Source organism: Lepidochelys olivacea, assembly GCF_965140295.1.
Source record: "Lepidochelys olivacea isolate rLepOli2 genome assembly, chromosome: 10".
In the NCBI taxonomy this organism is placed as follows: Eukaryota; Metazoa; Chordata; order Testudines; family Cheloniidae; genus Lepidochelys; species Lepidochelys olivacea.
The window spans coordinates 52,612,840-52,630,902 of record NC_140420.1 but is presented as its reverse complement, the minus strand read 5'-3'; the positions used below and the strand labels follow the sequence as shown (position 1 = coordinate 52,630,902).

Below are 18,063 nucleotides of genomic sequence, written 5' to 3'. Positions count from 1 at the left end.
GACCCTGAGCCCTGCCACCTGGGGCTAAAACAGAAGCCTGAGCAACTTAGCTTTGCGGAGCCCCCTATGACGTGGGGCCCTAGGCAGTTGCCTGACTTACTACCCCTTAACACTGGCCCTGGCTTTTGTATGCCGAAAACCGGTTGTGGCATAGGTGGGCCATGGAGTTTTTATAGCGCATTGCGGGGGAGGCCTCAGAAAGAAAAAGGTTGAGAACCCGTGGTTTAGGGTAATTTTTGCAAGATAAAATATAAATTTGCGATATTATAAGGGGGTTGTGTTTCTGTTCCAGTAAACTGGCTAGATCATAGTCGAACATTCAGAGAACAAGGAGTTGATGAAAATGAAACACTGCTGCTGAGGCGAAAATTCTTTTATTCAGACCAGAATGTAGATTCAAGAGATCCTGTTCAGCTGAACTTGCTTTATGTTCAGGTATAGTACGTATAGCAGAGAAACTTCTTCTATCCTACTGAGGAATTCTGTGTGGTATTGTTATAACTAATACTGTAATTGCTTGTGTGTTTAGCTGTCACATGCTCTTATTTCTTTACCATCCCACCCCTGTATTTGAATTGGAACTTAGCAAAGTTCTGTATCTCTTTCATGAGCCTCATTTCTGGAGTTGGGAGTAGGTCTTGATGTCTGGCTTGCAGGACCAAATTTTTTTCTCGCTTACCTTTTGCAGCCCCACCCCCAATTGTGTGAAGAGGGGGGTTGCAGCATTTGAAGACTATGGGTTTGTCTGTTAACTGAGGGCAGTCTGCCTCAGGAAAAATATTAATGATGGGATAATTCTGAAAAAATGCTGCTTGACTTTTCCAGACTGGTTGAGTTGTTGGCAGCTGAAAAAATGATTTACTGTTAAAATAAGCAAATTGGATGTGTAGGCCATCGTAAAAATGGCATTTGGAGTTACTTTGTGTCTTGGTGTGCATTTTCATGCTAGAACCACGCTTCTCATTTTCAATGGCCTTGTTTATAATGACTCAACTGACCATATTGAGGTGGGAAATGCATTTATGTATTGTTTGGGAAAGAGACCAGAGCACCTGCTCTCATTATAAAAGTGGGTTTCCATTTTTTGCCCTTAATTTTCATGATCATTGAAGTTCTCTTAACTGCCATGTCTTAAAGCTGAACTCTCTTTGGCTTTCACAGGGGCATTGGGGCTACCAGAAAAAGGCAAAAAATATATGAGCCAGATGGGTAAACTCTGCAGAGGGAATAGTTAGCTAAATTCTTAAAGCACCCCTGCTTTTAAATTCTACTCGTTTTACTGCTAACATATAAAAATCTTGTCTAAAATCGACAAGTTGGTTCTAACAAAACATATTGTTGTAATGCATCAGTAGTACGAACACAATGGTTTAACACTGCTGTTCAAGTACAAGTTTTTTCCAAACATCCTAAATGTGCACCTTAAGCAAATGTGTAAAAAATCACTTCCTAGGAATTAATTATGTGGTATGGAGATTAAGTAATAGGTCAGTCCTCCTGAATCTGGTCCAGGTCCATGATTACTGAAAGTTTGTCATCAGATGACTGTTCAGGCTGAGAGAGAGAAGAGTTCTTCTTCAACGGTTGGTCCCTGTCTGTATTCCATTTTGGGGATACACATGCTGTCCATGCCCCTGGAGTTGGAGAATTTTGGTCCGTGCATGTGCCTCCTTGTGCCTCCAACCAAGGAGAGAAAAGGCGGAGCAGGCCAACTGTCTCTCTAGTTATTTCTTACCACCTCATGGCCTGGGTTGGAACCTCCAGTGTTCGGAGCTCTCCTTCGGGTTCTTCGTTCTTTAAATATTAAACATTGCCTTCGTGCTTTTTGCATATAGTTATTTCCACAGTTTGCAGTTTTAATAGTTGTTATATCTTTTAGGAAATTTCTTATAGTTAGATAGAATCTCCACCTGGTGGACTCCTCCCCCACCCAGATACTCCATTAGAGTTTTCAGATTACACCAGGAACTCTTGGCTTCAAGGTTTGTGTGTCCTGCCTCCATTCCTCCTTGGTCACCGACAACCATATGCAGTGCTTGTAATGTTTTGGTAAGATGCATATCACGGCTAGGTGTAATATCTGCTGCTCTTTCCCTAGCTGTACCCATGAAGCATGGGAACTTCGGCTTAGAAAATGCCTCATAGAGAAGGCCATGAGGCCACAGTTGACTTAGGACAGGGGGCACCTGTTGTACATCAACCTAAATCTACACGGAGTACACCTCCCATCACGAGGTCCTACGCTGCTACTGTGGAGTCTGTACCCACAGACCCCTTATTGGGGTCTCATCGGGAAGGCAGAGAACACTCATAAAACAAAAGAATAGGTCTCCTCCTAAGTCATCTATGAAATCGTCAATCCTTAGAGGTTGAACAGACCTACGCTGTCAACCTCTAAGGACTTGGGACATGCAAAGTCCCAGGGCCAGGAGTCTAACATCCATAAAGGAAGGGCTTCTTTGGTACCAGACCCTGTTTCAGTGACACCCATTCCACAGTACAATCGAAGTCTCTGGGTCCGTCAGTTCCAGTGCAATCAAAGCTGGCACCACCAATGGTAGCAACACGAAGTCTCCCTCTTCTGACCAGTTCAGTACAAGTGGCTCAGATCCCTCACACTCCAAGGAAGTCAGAGACTTACACTGCACCAGAGAATGTCTTTGCTCTTTCCCCATCATCAGAACCTTCCCTAGTGAGAGAGATGGTGATTCCACCAGTTGATGTTACCTTAGACTAGTGGTTTTCAACCTGTGGTCCGTGTAGACAGACTATATCTAAGCGGTCGGAGAAACAGTCTTGGTGTTCCAGTACCTTTTGCAACCACTAAATTTACACACATGACAAGAAAGGAAAATTCAGGTGGCCATCATCCATCACTGTTCATACATTTGCAATCAGTATTTTCCATGTTAATTATATAGATAACTTTCCTTTCTATTACAGCATGGTAAATTGTATATGAATCATATGAAATATTTAGGCAAGAGGTTCAGTTTTGCAAACTGGGGCAGCTCTCTTGGCCTCAGTGGAACTGTGCAGATTTACACCAGAGGAGGACCTGGCCCTTTGCTTATTTTGTTAGTTATAAACATATCCACAATGGAATAACAGATGCATTCCGACAGGATTTCCTTGCTTGCTGCTTGATTCTTGGCTTGTGTTCTGACTGTTCAGGAATTTCAAAGACACTGTAACTGCTTCTGATGTGCCTGATATGTCTCTACTTACCTTTATAGGCTCGAGATGACATTCTGAATGGCTCCCATCCGGTCTCCTTCGAGAAGGCTTGCGAGTTTGGAGGCTTTCAAGCACAAATCCAGTTTGGACCTCATGTAGAGCACAAACACAAGCCTGGATTTTTAGAGTAAACCATTTTTGCTAATTTCTAAATCTGTGTGTCATTCTGTCCATGCAGCAATGCATAAAACAGTGGGTGTGTTCTGTGTTTCTGTCCTCTTAGACTGATCCTTGATGATCAGTCAGTGCCGTTTCTTAAATCGTGACCTTATTGAGCTTTATATTTAATTTAAGGTATTCAAGAGAATCTCTTAAAAATGATGGTGTGCTTTGGAACATACAATGCTTCAACTTTGATTGACAAGAACTCTTAATTATTGCAACGGTTCCCTAAAGCAACTGTTCCATGATGCTCAGTTATGCAGACAAATCACAGAAGCAAATATCCTTCAGTTCCAATTAATCTGAGTAATCAGACTTCCTGTGTACCATCTGTATTTAGTCTCACTACTGATTGGTCGATGACCTTTTACTTAAAGAGCTACTGATGTCTCAGAAAACACTATATGTAATAGACTGAATTTATTCCTGGTCCTCATTAGTTTTTACTGAGACTGGTTACATAACAATTACATAACAGCATCTTGATTTCTTCAGGGTTTGACCATTGTCTGTGTATTCCCCTCCTGATGTGATATAGTGGGATGCTGTAGAAGCGCTAAGATAATACTAAACGAAGCTTATGACACCTGGATCTAGTGTTCACAGCAGTTGTTCCTTTTTAAAGGCATTATTCCTTTTTTTTTTAATTATTATTTTAAGAAATTAGTTTTCCCATCACAGCAGGATTTCCCATATTAGAGCTCATTTAACTTCTCTCACACTGCTGTGCTATGTCAACAGAGTTCAGCTGCTGATAACCTTTTCAGGTTTAGTCTTTCCTGGTTAATTCCAAAGAATAAAATAATTGTCATACCCAGCAGCTCTCTGTGTGTCGGACATAAACTGCAGAATGTAGATTTCCACTGTGTGGGATGTGGCAGACATATGTAACTCACTAAACTACAAAATCCATTGCAGTATAAGGACTAGGTTTACTTGGTCCTGCCTCAGCACAGTGGGCTGAACTTGATGACCTCTCGAGGTCCCTGCACCAACCCTGTGTTTCTAGGATTGTATGATTCTATCTTTGACAAACAATATATAAATAATTGAATTTCGTATCTTAGGAGAGAGAGGAGAGTTTTCCTCTAGTGAAGTACACATACAGCTCAACTTAAAAAGAGCCTGTTGTCTCTAGGGTTTTTTCTTAGAAATTATTTTATTTTAATTAGCCATAATTCAGTCAGACTAGTGAGACATTTTATGTGACGCTGATACCAACAGTATATATCCATTGTGCAGGCGCATGCCAATTCTTGCATGTACCTTTCATTAGCCTTTTTGTAAAATTCATTTAATGTTCCTTGATCAGCTTTTCCAGATGTTCTTATTTTTTCTGTTGAAATATATTGATATGTTTAATCTAAGTCTGAAAGAGTTTCAGTTGCATGTAAGTTGCACATTACAACTCAACTGAAATACGGTTGAGCAGTGTTCATTGACTAAACAATGTGACCTCAATACAGAACGGGCTTCTATAAGAGATTCCATCTGCTTATACAAAAACAAATAAAGCAAATAAGGTTGATTACTTTTCAGCATTTTTCCAAAACAGATTGCTTTAGTTTACCATATTTACAGTATGTTTATAGGGAAAGCTCCTTGATATTATCCTTTTTTGTCATTGATAAATGATTCTTGGCAAATAAAGATTATTGCCTGCATTTTGTTAACACTTAGATACTGGTTGTTGGAATTTCCGTACAGAACATGCCAAAATAAATATCCATTAGTATTAACTGTGAAAGTTCCTGGTTGATCAAATCTTAAATAGCTGGATGAAGAAATATTTAAGTTTTGCATGGCACCTACTCGGGCAGGCTGTGCTTTTAGATTGAGAAAATTGCTATTCGAGAGGTCTTAAAGAAGCCTTTTTTCATTGGTATGCAAATAAGAGAGGAGTATTAAGTAGCTAAACTGCCCACGCAGATTTCTGGTCTCCAAGCAAGACCAGTAACCAATCACATAGCTCCTTTAATCCAAGCTATTTTGTAACAAGCAATAACTACCCCTTTGTGATGTTTTCTTTCTTAATGAACATTAGAAAAATGTTCTGGATTCTCATGACAAATATCAAACTTTGGCAGCATGTGTTTAAGATTTTAAGCAAGTGACAGAGCAAACTTGTAGAGGACTAAATTACTTAAACGCTGCTTGCTGTATGTTGGACTGAATGAATAGTTCAACAGACGAGCAATTAAAGAGATTTCACCGTACTAGGGGTGTGATATTTAGGTGGTTTTGTGAGCACAATTAAACGAACTGCTAAGTAAGATTCAATTATAGTGTCACAGCATAGATGAACAAATACGTATTTTCTTCAGAAGTAGGATTAAAATAATTTTAAACAGTGAGTATATCTATACTGCAGTGTAAGCCCAGAGTTAGTAGAACTCAAGTCAGTAGACCCTGGGTTTGTTAATTTAGGGCGTGAGCCCCTTCGCTCATTTGTAACCCTGGGTTAAGAATTGTTGAAATCTGAGGCCCAACTTGCAGCTCCAGCATCTACACTGCATTATGCATTGGTCCCACCACCAATATGCCAGACTTAGAATCATAGAATATTAGGGTCGGAAAAGACCTCGGGAGGCCATCTAGTCCAACCCACTGCTCAACGCGGGACCAACCCCAACTAAATCATCCCAGCCAGGGCTTTGTCAAGTGGGGTCTTAAAAACCTCTAAGGATGGAGATTCCACCACCTCCCTAGGTAACCCATTCCTTTGCTTCACTACCCTCCTAGTGAAACAGTGTTTCCTAATATCCAACTTAGACCTTTCCCACTGCAACTGGAGACCATCTGCCACCACTAAAAACAGCCTAGCTCCATCCTCTTTGGAATCCCCTTTAGGTAGTTGAAGACTGCTATCAAATCCCCCCTCACTCGTCTCTTCTGCAGACTAAATAAGCCCAGTTCCCTCAGCCTCTCCTCATAAGTCATGTGCCCCAGCCCCCTAATCATTTTCGTTGCCCTCTGCTGGACTCTCTCCAATTTGTCCAAATCCTTTCTGTCCTGGGGGGCCAAAACTGGGCGCAGTACTCCAGATGTGGCCTCACCAGTGCCGAATAGTGGGGAATAATCACATTCCTTGATCTGTTGGCAATGCTCCTACTAATGCAGCCCAATATGCCGTTAGCCTTCTTGGCAACGAGGGCACACTGTTGACTCATATCCAGCTTCTCGTCCCTTGTAATTCCCAGGTCCTTTTCTGCAGAACTGCCACTTAACCAGTCGGACCCCAGCCTGTAGCAGTGCATGGGATTCTTCCGTCCTAAGTGCAGGACTCTGCACTTGTCCTTGTTGAACTTCATCAGATTTCTTTTGGCCCAATCGTCCAATTTGCCTAGGTCACTCTGGACCCTATCCCTACCCTCCAGTGTATCTACCTCCCCCCCCCCCGCCCACACACACAGCTTACTGTCATCCGTGAGCTTGCTGAGGGTGCAATCCATCCCATCATCCAGACCATTAATGACTTCCTAAAATGAGTCCACTCTAGCCCTTTGTGATGCAGTGTAGGAAAATTTGACTTTCCACCAAAGTTGACTGTCCAGAGGACAAAGAAAGTCAGCCCATGGCATTGTGGGATACATTTGGCAGACTCCCAGAGCACGAGTACAATGGGGCTATGTCTACACTGCAAAGCACTATGGCTTGAACACTGGGTCCCAGCTTGACTCAGGTTCAGACCCTCAATCCCTTTGGGGTCTTGGTATTCTGGGTCCGAGTCCTGGTTAGCATAATTTGTGTGTAGATGGAAGGTGGGGTTTGGCTGGAGCCTGCGTTTGAACCCTGGACTTACTTGCAGTGTAGACATAGCTAGTATTACAATAAGTCCTTCTTTCCATCCATGATATCACTACTTGTGTAGTGCACTATAAATACAAAGCCCTACAAGATAATGATTCCAAAGACTAATTTAAATGACTGGTAGCAATTAATAATAATTGCTTGGCGCTTACTGGGTGACTTGCCACTTCACTTTCTTGTGTGTAACTGAGACCCTGGAGTGAGAATGGGAAGAGGAGTGCGTAAGAGGAAGGAGATACCTCTGAAGAATCATGGTCAGTGGCTGCCCTTAGACTGACATCTGCTCCAAAGTGGGCTGAGATTTTTGTGATTTGAGAGCCTTTTAAAGCTAAATTACACCTTGGGGACTGAACACATTTAATTCACTTCATGTTTCGAGACCTTAAGTGCCACAGAAATTAAAACTGGTTATTTGTTACTTTGTTTTCGGGATACTACTGATATTAAGCATCCACTGAACTGCTTTTGTGGATAACATTTTATTCTTCCAACACTTGGAAAGACGGGGAGAAATAGGTACTAGTGCACACATTAATAAATTGTAGTGCTACTAGAAAGCAGAGGTAGTGACTGAACTGCAGATGTATAGTTGGCTTGTGCTTTGATTTCTTTCCCTAAAGTAAAATAAAGTCAGTGTTTAACATCTGTATATGAACCCTTTTGAGCAATATTTCAAAATGTTGAAATGTATCAGAAGGTTTAGTGAAGGAAAGAATCCCAGTTATTTACTTTGTCAGCCAGAAAAATATGAATTATCATCACATAAGGATGTAGCTGAAATGGCTATTTTTAATGCCAGTTCATATCCTTAATCTCACCTCTGATATTTAGTTAGTCATGGTCTTCTTTCATCATATGGTATTTTATGCCTGTTTTAGGAGCCAAAGGGGCTTACTGTTGGCAAAGAGGTAACGGGAAGCAAAGCCATTGTTTAACTATAGTATTTTTTTTCCAGTCTGAAAGAATTCCTGCCTAAAGAATACATCAAACAAAGAGGAGCTGAAAAGAAAATATTTCAGGTAATTATGAAACTGAAAAACGTAATAGTTTCTTGTCTTTGTAAGTGTAATAAGAGTTTGGTTTCCCAGCTCTGTAGTCTGTGCATGTCCTCTGCTTACGTAATAAATTCTCACTAACTCAAGTGTAAAGATGCTGACAACCTCTCTTTTCTTCCATTGGAAGATTTATTATCCTTTTGTTGTTGTTGTTGAAGGTTATTCTCTTTTCAGTGCATGTTCAAAGTTCCTTAGACCTTTTTCTCAATTATGTGGAACCATGAAGATGTGCATTAGCACTGAAATAGAAGCACACTTAAGGAGGTCAGTTTAATTTTATCCCTAGAACTTCTCATGCCTTCATAGCTCAAGCGTGAGCTTCAGGCATTGTGTACGACAGAGTTCTGTTGGCAAATGCTTGAATTCAGAGAGGTGGCTGGGAAGGATCAAATTGGAAATGACTGAAATGATCAAATACACAACATGCTAAAACTGCGGGAAATGTTTTATAGGATCTTGCACTGATGTGTCAGCAATTTTATCTAGTTTGGAAAATTCTGAAGTTAGCGGCTGATGTATGGTTATTCACATCAAGAAAGAAAATGGCAGTGACATATGATCTCAGCATGGAACATAATTTTAATTATGCACTGCTAGAATTTGTCAAGTGCTATCCTCTTTATCCCTCGCACTCCCAGTCAAAGAATTCTTTAACTCATGAATTTGTTATAGGTGGAATTACTACTGCCACCTATAGTTGTGGTTGCCCAACCCTTTTCCAGGCTGGATGTCAGCCACAGACTGAATTTTTTTGCAATATTTCAGCAAAAATGGCTCAGCCATTTCTGAGGATGAGATTAGGGGGAAATATGTTGTTTTGTCCATGTTGAAAAGAATTGTTACAACAGATTTGTTGAGACGCTGTAGCACCTACATACTTAGGAAGACGGACTTGAAATTTGGCAGGGGGTTTTCTTGTTGTTAGGGTTGTGTCATTTGCCATCACTGTGACAAGCAGTCCCAATTTGGCCAAGTTATAGGCTTCAGAAGAATTTCTTTTTGAATGTTTTCAAGAGGCTTGTTGGAGTGAGTTTGGCAGCTAAATTATCCAAATATTCCATCTGCACTGAGTGTGCTCCAGCCTCTGAGAGTTCCTGTGTGTGCCAACTGGTCTATACATACACAGTCCCAACAATGCCAACTGACAATGCTCCATCTTGGGGATACAGTGGCTTCTTCCAGCTACCACAGGCCATTGTGATGCTGGTCACCAGATCAGAGAACAGGGAGGCAGTTCCCTATGTTCCTGATTCTCCCTCTGGTGGCACCCAGTCAGAATAGAAGAGGACAAAGAAGAGAAAGAAACAGACTCATGGAAATGCAGAAGGAGATAACAGAAGGTGTGGGCAAGGCACAAAGGGAATATATTAAATTAAGGGAAGGCAGAGGCTGGGAGCAGGGGATGGATTGCGAGACGGGCTAGGGTGAGGAGCTGAAAGGGAGAGGGCCAAGAGAAAGAGGAGTGTGGGAGATTAGGATTGGGTGAGCAAAGGGACTGGGCCAAGAAGCTCTCGAGGAGTAACAGTGACTCCTCGGGGTACTACTAGGGTAGTAATAGACCAGTAAGCCTTCCTTCAGTGTCAGGTAACTTGGTTTAAATGATAGTTTAAAAAAGAGTTCAAAACCTAGATGAACATGATATCAGTGGGATGAACCAGTTTGGCTTCTGTATGGAACTCAATATTGGAACTCCTTGAGCATGTCAACAAAGTATTGGATAAAGCGGAACCAGCTAACATTAAAGTTGTATTCATCTCCAATGGCAATATCTCAAAAAGGATACAACTGAGAGAGAGGGGTTCAGAGGCAAATATCAAAATGATTATGGAGGTGGAAAAACCCTGTAAAGAGAGAAATGATTGGGCCTCTTTACCTTAGGAAGGAGTGGGGGAAAAAAAAAAAGATATACAAAATAATGGATAGTATAGTGAAGGTAAATCAATGAAAATGAGAGGTGTCAAATTTATAACTAATAGAAGGAATTGCTGTGTTGCACAGCTATCATGTGGCTTTGAATTTCACAGCCTATCATGGGCTAAGCGTAGCAAGATTTTTCAAAGATTGGTCATTTGTGTGGATGCTGGGAATCTCCAGAATAGCTTTATGTAAGATCTGAAAAATTTTTGAAGGGATATTAAACTCCCATGATTTGAGGGATAAACATAACTGATGATGATTAGGCAGAAACTTGCCCTTTGGGCAGCTTGTTCCATAATTCTTTGTGTCAGAAAATTTGAATATATAACCTTGCTAACATTTCTGCCCAGCAATATTTTGATTTAATTAGTTTCACAATTAAAAAGCAGCCCCGATCAGTTAAAAGCTGGCACACATCACTTTCAGTTCCTTTCATAGTTTCCAGTGGGCATCATTTCTATTCAGTTTAAGTTATACAAAGTAAAACTGAGCTCTTGTTCTAGGAACACAAGAATTGTGGAGAGATGACTGAAATTGAAGCCAAAGTGAAGTATGTTAAGCTAGCACGCTCCCTCAGGACATATGGAGTGTCCTTCTTTCTTGTTAAGGTAAGTTCAGATTATGCTGGCAACAGATGTGCTTGATTATGTATTACCCCAGACCACTTTCTGAAAGCAGAGTTTGCATATCCAAGGTTTAAGCCTGCAGGACAGCCTTTTCCACTAAAAAGAGTGCTCACTGAATTGTATTGTGGTAGCATCAGGGCCCCATTATGCTAGATTCAATTGGCCCCATTATGCTAGATTCAGTTGGCAGGGTCAAAGGCAGCCTTTCTCAGGCTTGACTTGTTTTAATTGACCTACCAAAATATTTTCTCATCAAAACATTTAGAAAAACACCACAAGTCTGCTTTTCCCAGCTTGGGGGTTTACCTGAATGTGCATATTGAAATCTCTGCAAGATTTTTTTACAAGAACCATGTTCTCAATTGTGCAGTTATTTTATCTTACACTTCATACAGCTATCAGCTTAAGGACTTGAATTTTCTGCATTTAAAGTCACAATAATATTATAATTGGGAGAAGATGACTAAATCATGACTTGGCAGATATAGAATTGTTTTGCTGCTGCTAAACAAGACTTGAATCATTGCTTGATCAGTGTTCTCACAATAAGGTGGTCCAGGTAAGAAGAGAACTGCAGTCTAGATTTTCCATCCTTCCTTCCCAAATTAGGATCCTAAATCCATCAAGTGGCCTGATTTTCTGAAGTGCTGAGCACCCACAAATTCCACTGAAGTTGATGGAACATTCGGGTGCTCTGCCGAAAGTATAATGGATGATGACTTTCTAAAAGCGTGACATCATTAATTAGCTTTTGCTCCTTTAAGTAGAAGTGACACTGTCGTATTAGGCACCTTTTTATGGAGACCTATTAAAGTAGAATCTCATATCTGAGGCTGTTGTTTTCAGACATCATAAGCCAGTATTAATTTTATCCACTGGAGAGAATATATGGTGTGCATTTGGCATCTTCCCAGGGATACCTATTACATGCTTATTTGATTTTGCTCTCTATATGTATTTATTCCATTTTCATAAATTTGTTTTCTTTTCTTGCAAAAACCTAAATACTTCATTACTGTTCAGTGCATTAAATTATTTTGCAAGTGACTTAAGTGGCTTCCAATATAGTGATTTATGAATGAAGAACTAAATGCTTCTTCACGATCGTAAGTAATGAAATTTAATTTGGGCATAAATTTTAAAAGAAAAAAATGCTGGAATTATTTAGAAAGCACAATAAGCTAGTGGTGGTTTCACACTGGTTTCATCAGCTGATCATGGAGTTGTATGTTAGAAGCTATCATGAAAATATCTGCAATTTTCAGTAGCTGAAATATTAAAACTGTACAAACATGCACATTTACAACAAGCAATCAAGTTGAGAATTCAGTCCGATTTTTCAGCGATGACTAACTGGATCATTGGGCTGAAGATAGAAATACTTACCCTTGCATTTTCGTGGATGCATGTTTGACTCCATGATTTTACTTGTAGCTTGAAGCAAATAGTGACTGAATCATTCTGTAACTATGGCATAGAACTTCAGTCTGAAAGAAGTGTGTGAGAAGACGGTGGAATAATTTGAAGTCCAGGTCTGATACCGAACAAAGGACGTGGGACATAAATAGGAGCTGATTCTCTGTAGCCCACGACATAAAATAAATTCAGGGGGAGCAGAACATATGGACTCATTTGCATTTCATGATAGAGTTTTTTTGTTGCACGGTAAATTGGTTTCTGGTCCTTGCTCTATGGACTTGAAGTGCTGGAGAGGTGTATACTCAGCCCTTGAGAGATAGCACCTGTCAGCTTAGAGAGCCCCCCTCATAGCGATGCTGACATGGGTGAAGTTGTTTAAATGGTTAGTAAAACAAACGTTTTAGAGCTATGATGTATAATAAATGGAGCTGACTTTGCCTCCTGTAAACCTCAGAATCCTTAATCTGTGTTGCTCCCTGCTAAATCTTCATTCTCTTCATAAAACACTACCAGAAATTCTGCCGAGAGAAGGCTTTGGAGGCTAATTTACAGTCTATTGCCTAACATGCTGCTTAGTTTATCTGGGTGGGAGTTGGCCATTGAACCAAGTATCAGGGGGCAGCCGGTTTAGTCTGCATCCTCAAAAACAATGAGGAATCCGGTGGCACCTTAAAGACTAACCGATTTATTTGGGCATAAGCTTTCATGGGTAAAAAGCCCATTTCTTCAGATGCAACTGAAGAAGTGGATTTTCTACGAACAAAAGCTTATGCCCAAATAAATTGGTTAGTCTTTAAGGTGCCACCTGTCATTGAACTGTGATGTGAGCTGTTTTCAATGTAATTTTTAAATTGAAAAGCTAGTTTACAAAAATACTACCACCAGGGTAGTTGAAAACAACTTTCAAAGACTTGGACTGTAACATGCCTTTTTTATTTGAAGGAAGGTTTCTTCTCCCCATCACAAGCGGTTACTTGTACTGAATTGCACAGTGAAGGTCAGTTGCAGTTTAATGTCTTCAAGCTGTACCAGATTAAGGGTGAAGACAGATTCTCAAGTCCGGAGTAAAGCTTTGAACATGAGTAGAATTTTGGTATGAAATCTGTTGGCTCACATCTCTTTCCAAGTTATGCTAAGTGCAGTATCTGCATCCAAGAAGCAAAGTAGGATAGATGTGGACCACCTAGAAGGAAGTTGTAATGAAAAATCAAGCAATAGCTGTAGAATGTGATGTTCCATTGTTCTGTAGCTTGGATAGTCACTTCAATCAGTAAAAATGGCTGTAAGTTGCTACCAAACCACAGTGGCTGTGATAGTCACATCACACCAGTGTAAATGACTACACAAGGTGTGGGGCATTGGAGAATGAAACCATAGTCTAAAAGTCACTGGAGCTGTGTATCCTACCACTTAATTCTGGTGTGTGTTCAGAGTCGTGTGCCTTTAAGAGGATAACTCTGGACTGAGTCCCTCTGTACATTTAATTTAACCATGTTCTAGGTAAGATGAAAAAAAGACTGAACGATTCAGGCTTTGAATACAACACAGTGTTTTGAAAATGAATGAAAAAACACTTCTAGCAGTGTGTCAACATTAAATTATTCTGTGCACTTGCCATGTCCAGAGAAACTAAGTTTGGGCCTGTGAATTGTTCTCTGCAGTGCATCTAGTTTTTACTTTATGTAAGTGTAACCAGTCACGGTCATTCCCACTCTACTTCTCCTTTCCCCTCTGACATAGGCCAGTTGGTAAATGAAAACTAATCCTTGATACTTCCGCTACAGGAAAAAATGAAGGGCAAAAACAAGCTGGTTCCTCGTTTGCTAGGCATCACCAAAGACTCAGTGATGCGTGTGGATGAAAAGACCAAGGAGGTGTTGCAGGAATGGCCACTGACAACTGTGAAGCGCTGGGCTGCCTCTCCAAAAAGTTTCACTCTGGTACTCTTTCTGTATGTTGTTACACAGAGGGAGGGTTGTGTCTGTCATGGGGAAAGGAGCGTGGACTGATGCACTAATTTGATTGGCCCTATTGGGTTTAGTTTAGTTTAATTTAGTCCTGAAGAAACAACTGGGCCAATTTTCTTATGGCCAACAAACTGTCTCATGTACATAACCCGACCCTGATTATCCAAAGCACTGTTTTAAAGAGCCATCTATCTGCCTGACATCTGCTAATTTTGGTTGTGAATAATCAAGGTTTTCAGAGTGCAGTATAAAGTGACAGACAGGCTGTGAAACTAAATAGGACTGAAGAAAATGCCTTACAGTGAGAGACTTAAAGAGCTCAATTTGTTTAGCTTATCAAAAAGATGATTGAGAAATGACTTGATAATGGTGTGTAAGTACCTTCCTGGAGAGAAGATGCTGGCGCTCTTCAGTTAGTGCAGGGATTCTTAACCTTTTTCTTTCTGATTCCCCCGACATGCTATTAAAAACTCTCCAGCCCGCCTGTGCCACAACAACTGGTTTTCTGAATATAAAAGCCAGGGCTGCCATTAGGGGGTAGCAAGCAGGGCAATTGCTTGGGGCCCCATGTCACAGGGGGCCCCATGAAGATACATTGCTCAGGCTTCAGCTTCCACCCCAGTTGGCGGGGCACAGAGCCTCGAGCTTCAGCCCCATGCAGTGTGGCTTTGACTTTCTGCTCTGTGCCCCAGGCAGAAAGCCGAAGCCCCACCGCATGGCCCTGCTTGGTGGACCCCTTGAAACCTGCTCACGCACCCCACACCTCCCCCCAGGGGACCCCAGACCCTGTTTGATAACCACTGGTCTAGTGGAGAAAGACGTATTGAGACCCAATGGCTGGAAGTTGATTCAGACAAGATTAAATTAGAAATAAGACACACATTTTTAAGTAAGGGTAAGAAACCATTGGACCAAACTGCCAAGGAATGTGGTAGATTTTCTGTCTCTTGAAGTCTTCAGATCAAGACTGGATGCCTTTCTGGAAGAAAAGGTTTAGTCACATACAAATTAATAGGTATAGTGCAAGTATAGGGTGAAATTCTGTGGCCTGTGTTACACGTAGGAGGTCAGAGTGTGTGATTTAATGATCCATTCTGGCCTTAAAATCAATAAATGTATGAAATGGATCCAATCGAAAGAGCCTTTTTTCCCTCACATAGTATTTTGTGGAGCCTTGGAATGGTTTTATCTGCTGTTCCAGCCATTAGCTATAATAAGACATCAAAGGTAAAGGGAAATTTCAGCTGCTTTCATTTGGTTTTGGCTTTGGTGTAGACCCTGATCCTTATGTGGTAAATATGAGTTTGTTAGATTAAAAGCAAAAGAAAGTTAGAAATGTATTTCCTTATATCTCTGATTTTGGTCATCTGAATACAGCTGATGTTTATTTATTTAAATTCGTTCCCAAGGGTGAACTGCTTGTTGTACCTTTTTTTCCTCAGGATTTTGGTGAATATCAAGAAAGTTACTACTCAGTACAAACCACTGAAGGAGAACAGATTTCTCAGCTAATTGCAGGTTACATTGATATCATATTGAAGAAGGTAAAACTTTAGGATGTCAATAAAAGTACAGTAAAATTAGTAAATGCAATGTCTCGCTCACAAAAGATAGGTTACCTGATAGCAGTAGTTCACTTTCTTTTGTGACGCTAACTAGGTATAATTTTTCTTTGCTGTGACTCGCTTGTAGCAAGAACTCCTAGAAAATAGTTCCGTTTAATTACTATAAAGAAGTGTTTATGGAAGTAATACTGAAACTATTAGCCGTATTGAGGGAATGGGTTACAAGACTTAACTCAGCATGCCTGGCATTTAAGTGGATACTCTTCTGGAAAGCAGCTACATGTCATATTCTCTATATCAAGAGAATAATGGCCTAAAGCTTTCTCCTTAACTGTAGAGAATAAACTATATAATTATAGTAGTTACCAAAGTTAACATTTGCCAACAAATGCCACATGATTACTAGTTGTGTTCTAAGCACTTTCTGTGGGAAACCTGTGGCATTTTAAATACTTTACTGTGTGCTTGCTGTTGACAAATTTTATTAGGATTAGACCAAACTACAACATAATCCATTATAAATATATGTTCATGCCAGAGAAATGACAGACAATTGGAAATTTCAGGAGGATTGAGGATTTTTGTTTAGGGGAACTCCAGGCCTAGAATATCAGGGGTGTTTCAATTTGGGGCTGGGGTGGATTGCCAGTATTCGTCACAACTCTTTTTCTAAGACTGGCGCAAGCCAGCATCCAGCATCATCAGTTCCAAATTTAATGAGCACTAAATATGTTCAAATTTTAGTTTAAGTAGAAACTTGCATTCTTCTTCGAGTGATTGCTCATGTCCATTCAACTTAAGTATGTGTGCTTGCCATATGCACTGGTGCCAGAGGTCTTTCCCTCAGCAGTATCCGTAGGAGACTGGCTCTGGCGCCCCCTGGAGTGGGGTGCATATGCCACAGCCCCCTTCACCCTCAGTTCCTTCTTGCCACCAGTGATGGTGCATGGAACTGTTGCTGCTTCAGCTAGCACTGTTGCTTCTTGTTCGTTCAAACTCATTTACCTCTTGTATATGATTGTATATAGTTTCCCTCTGGTTTTAGTTTCCGTATTTGTTAGTTTGAGACTTAGTAGGTCCCAAATGGGACTTCGCCTCAGGATGGGGCATGCCCCAGTCCCCAGGCTTTAAGCCCTGTTATCGTTGTAAAAGGCCCATGCCCATTAGCAATCCACATAACTGTTGTTTACGGTGCTTCGGCGAAGAACATATCAGTAATAAGTGAAGAATCTGCAAGTCCTTCAAGCCCAGGATGAAGGAGGAGTGTGACATACACTTGAGAGCACTCCTCATGGAGTCTATCCTTACCCCAATGCCGGAGCAGTGCTCTGATTTGGCACCGAGCACCGTGACCTCGGAGTGCAGCACCCTGCCAGTACCGTCTGTGATCCGGCATCAGTCCCCTTCCATAGCTCCAGCCAAGAAGCCCAGCAAGACTGGGAGAGGAAAGTCTCCAGCTTCCCACAAAGGACAAGTCTGGGGTGGACCAAAGCCCTGTCTTGGGCACCTCTTCACCCCCTTTGGGGTCTCGGGCCACAGGTCAGGTCGAGCAGTGCAGCCGAGCCTGCTCCCCATCAGCTACCCCGGATAGCGGCAGAGGTCCTCATCAGTTCCGGGTGCTGTCCACGCCGGAGGCCCTGCAAGCTGCGCAAGACATTTTGTCCCTTCCAGTGCTGCCCACTCCGTTTCCTGCCACGGGGTAAACGTGTTTGGACCACCACAGTCTTCACCTCTACGGCACCAGTCCCCGTCATGGGGGACATCCCGCTAGTGGTCGCCCTCTCGCAGCTGAAACGCTTCTGACCATGATAGGCAGAAGTTTTGCAGCCTCATCCAGTCTCCAGACCTTGGACAAGGGCAGAGAGGCTTGAGGCACGGCTCGCTGGTCACTGGGCGCAGATCTCTGGATGCACGCACCCCCTGGCAAGAGTTTTGGAGTCGGTACCAGGAATCTCCACGGTACCGGTACCGCTGCAGGGACAGGTTGAGGGACCGATGGTACTGTTCTCCAGACCATCACTGATTCCCCCAGGGCAGTGTCACCACCTGCGGCTATGTTTTCACGACACCAAACCCACTCTGGTTCCGAGTCCCACTCATCAAGGCGTAGATAGCCAGTCAAGGCCCGCCAGATCCAACTCCAGGAGCGACCAGTACTGATCGGGACAGAGCCACCACTCAGCCCTGCCTTGGTCGCAGGGGAGCAACTGCTCAGGCTCTAGCTCGGGTTCAGAGTGAAGTTCCCTAGCTGTGGGACAAGCTCCAATACCTACGGTGCAGATTACATCGATGGCACCACAGCCAG

At 41.8% G+C, this 18,063-nt stretch overlaps 1 protein-coding gene across 2 annotated transcripts in view; it reads left to right on the top strand.

The window, feature by feature from the left end:
• TLN2 (talin 2) overlaps positions 1–18,063 on the top strand; it is a 349,917-nt gene that overhangs the window by 176,699 nt on the left and 155,155 nt on the right. For both annotated transcript variants that reach the window (XM_084641187.1, XM_084641186.1), the window contains 6 exons: positions 293–435; positions 3,237–3,364; positions 8,165–8,228; positions 10,685–10,789; positions 14,011–14,166; positions 15,636–15,737. In XM_084641187.1, the coding sequence (XP_084497313.1) occupies positions 293–435; positions 3,237–3,364; positions 8,165–8,228; positions 10,685–10,789; positions 14,011–14,166; positions 15,636–15,737 (698 nt within the window). The remainder of the gene's footprint in view (positions 1–292; positions 436–3,236; positions 3,365–8,164; positions 8,229–10,684; positions 10,790–14,010; positions 14,167–15,635; positions 15,738–18,063) is intronic.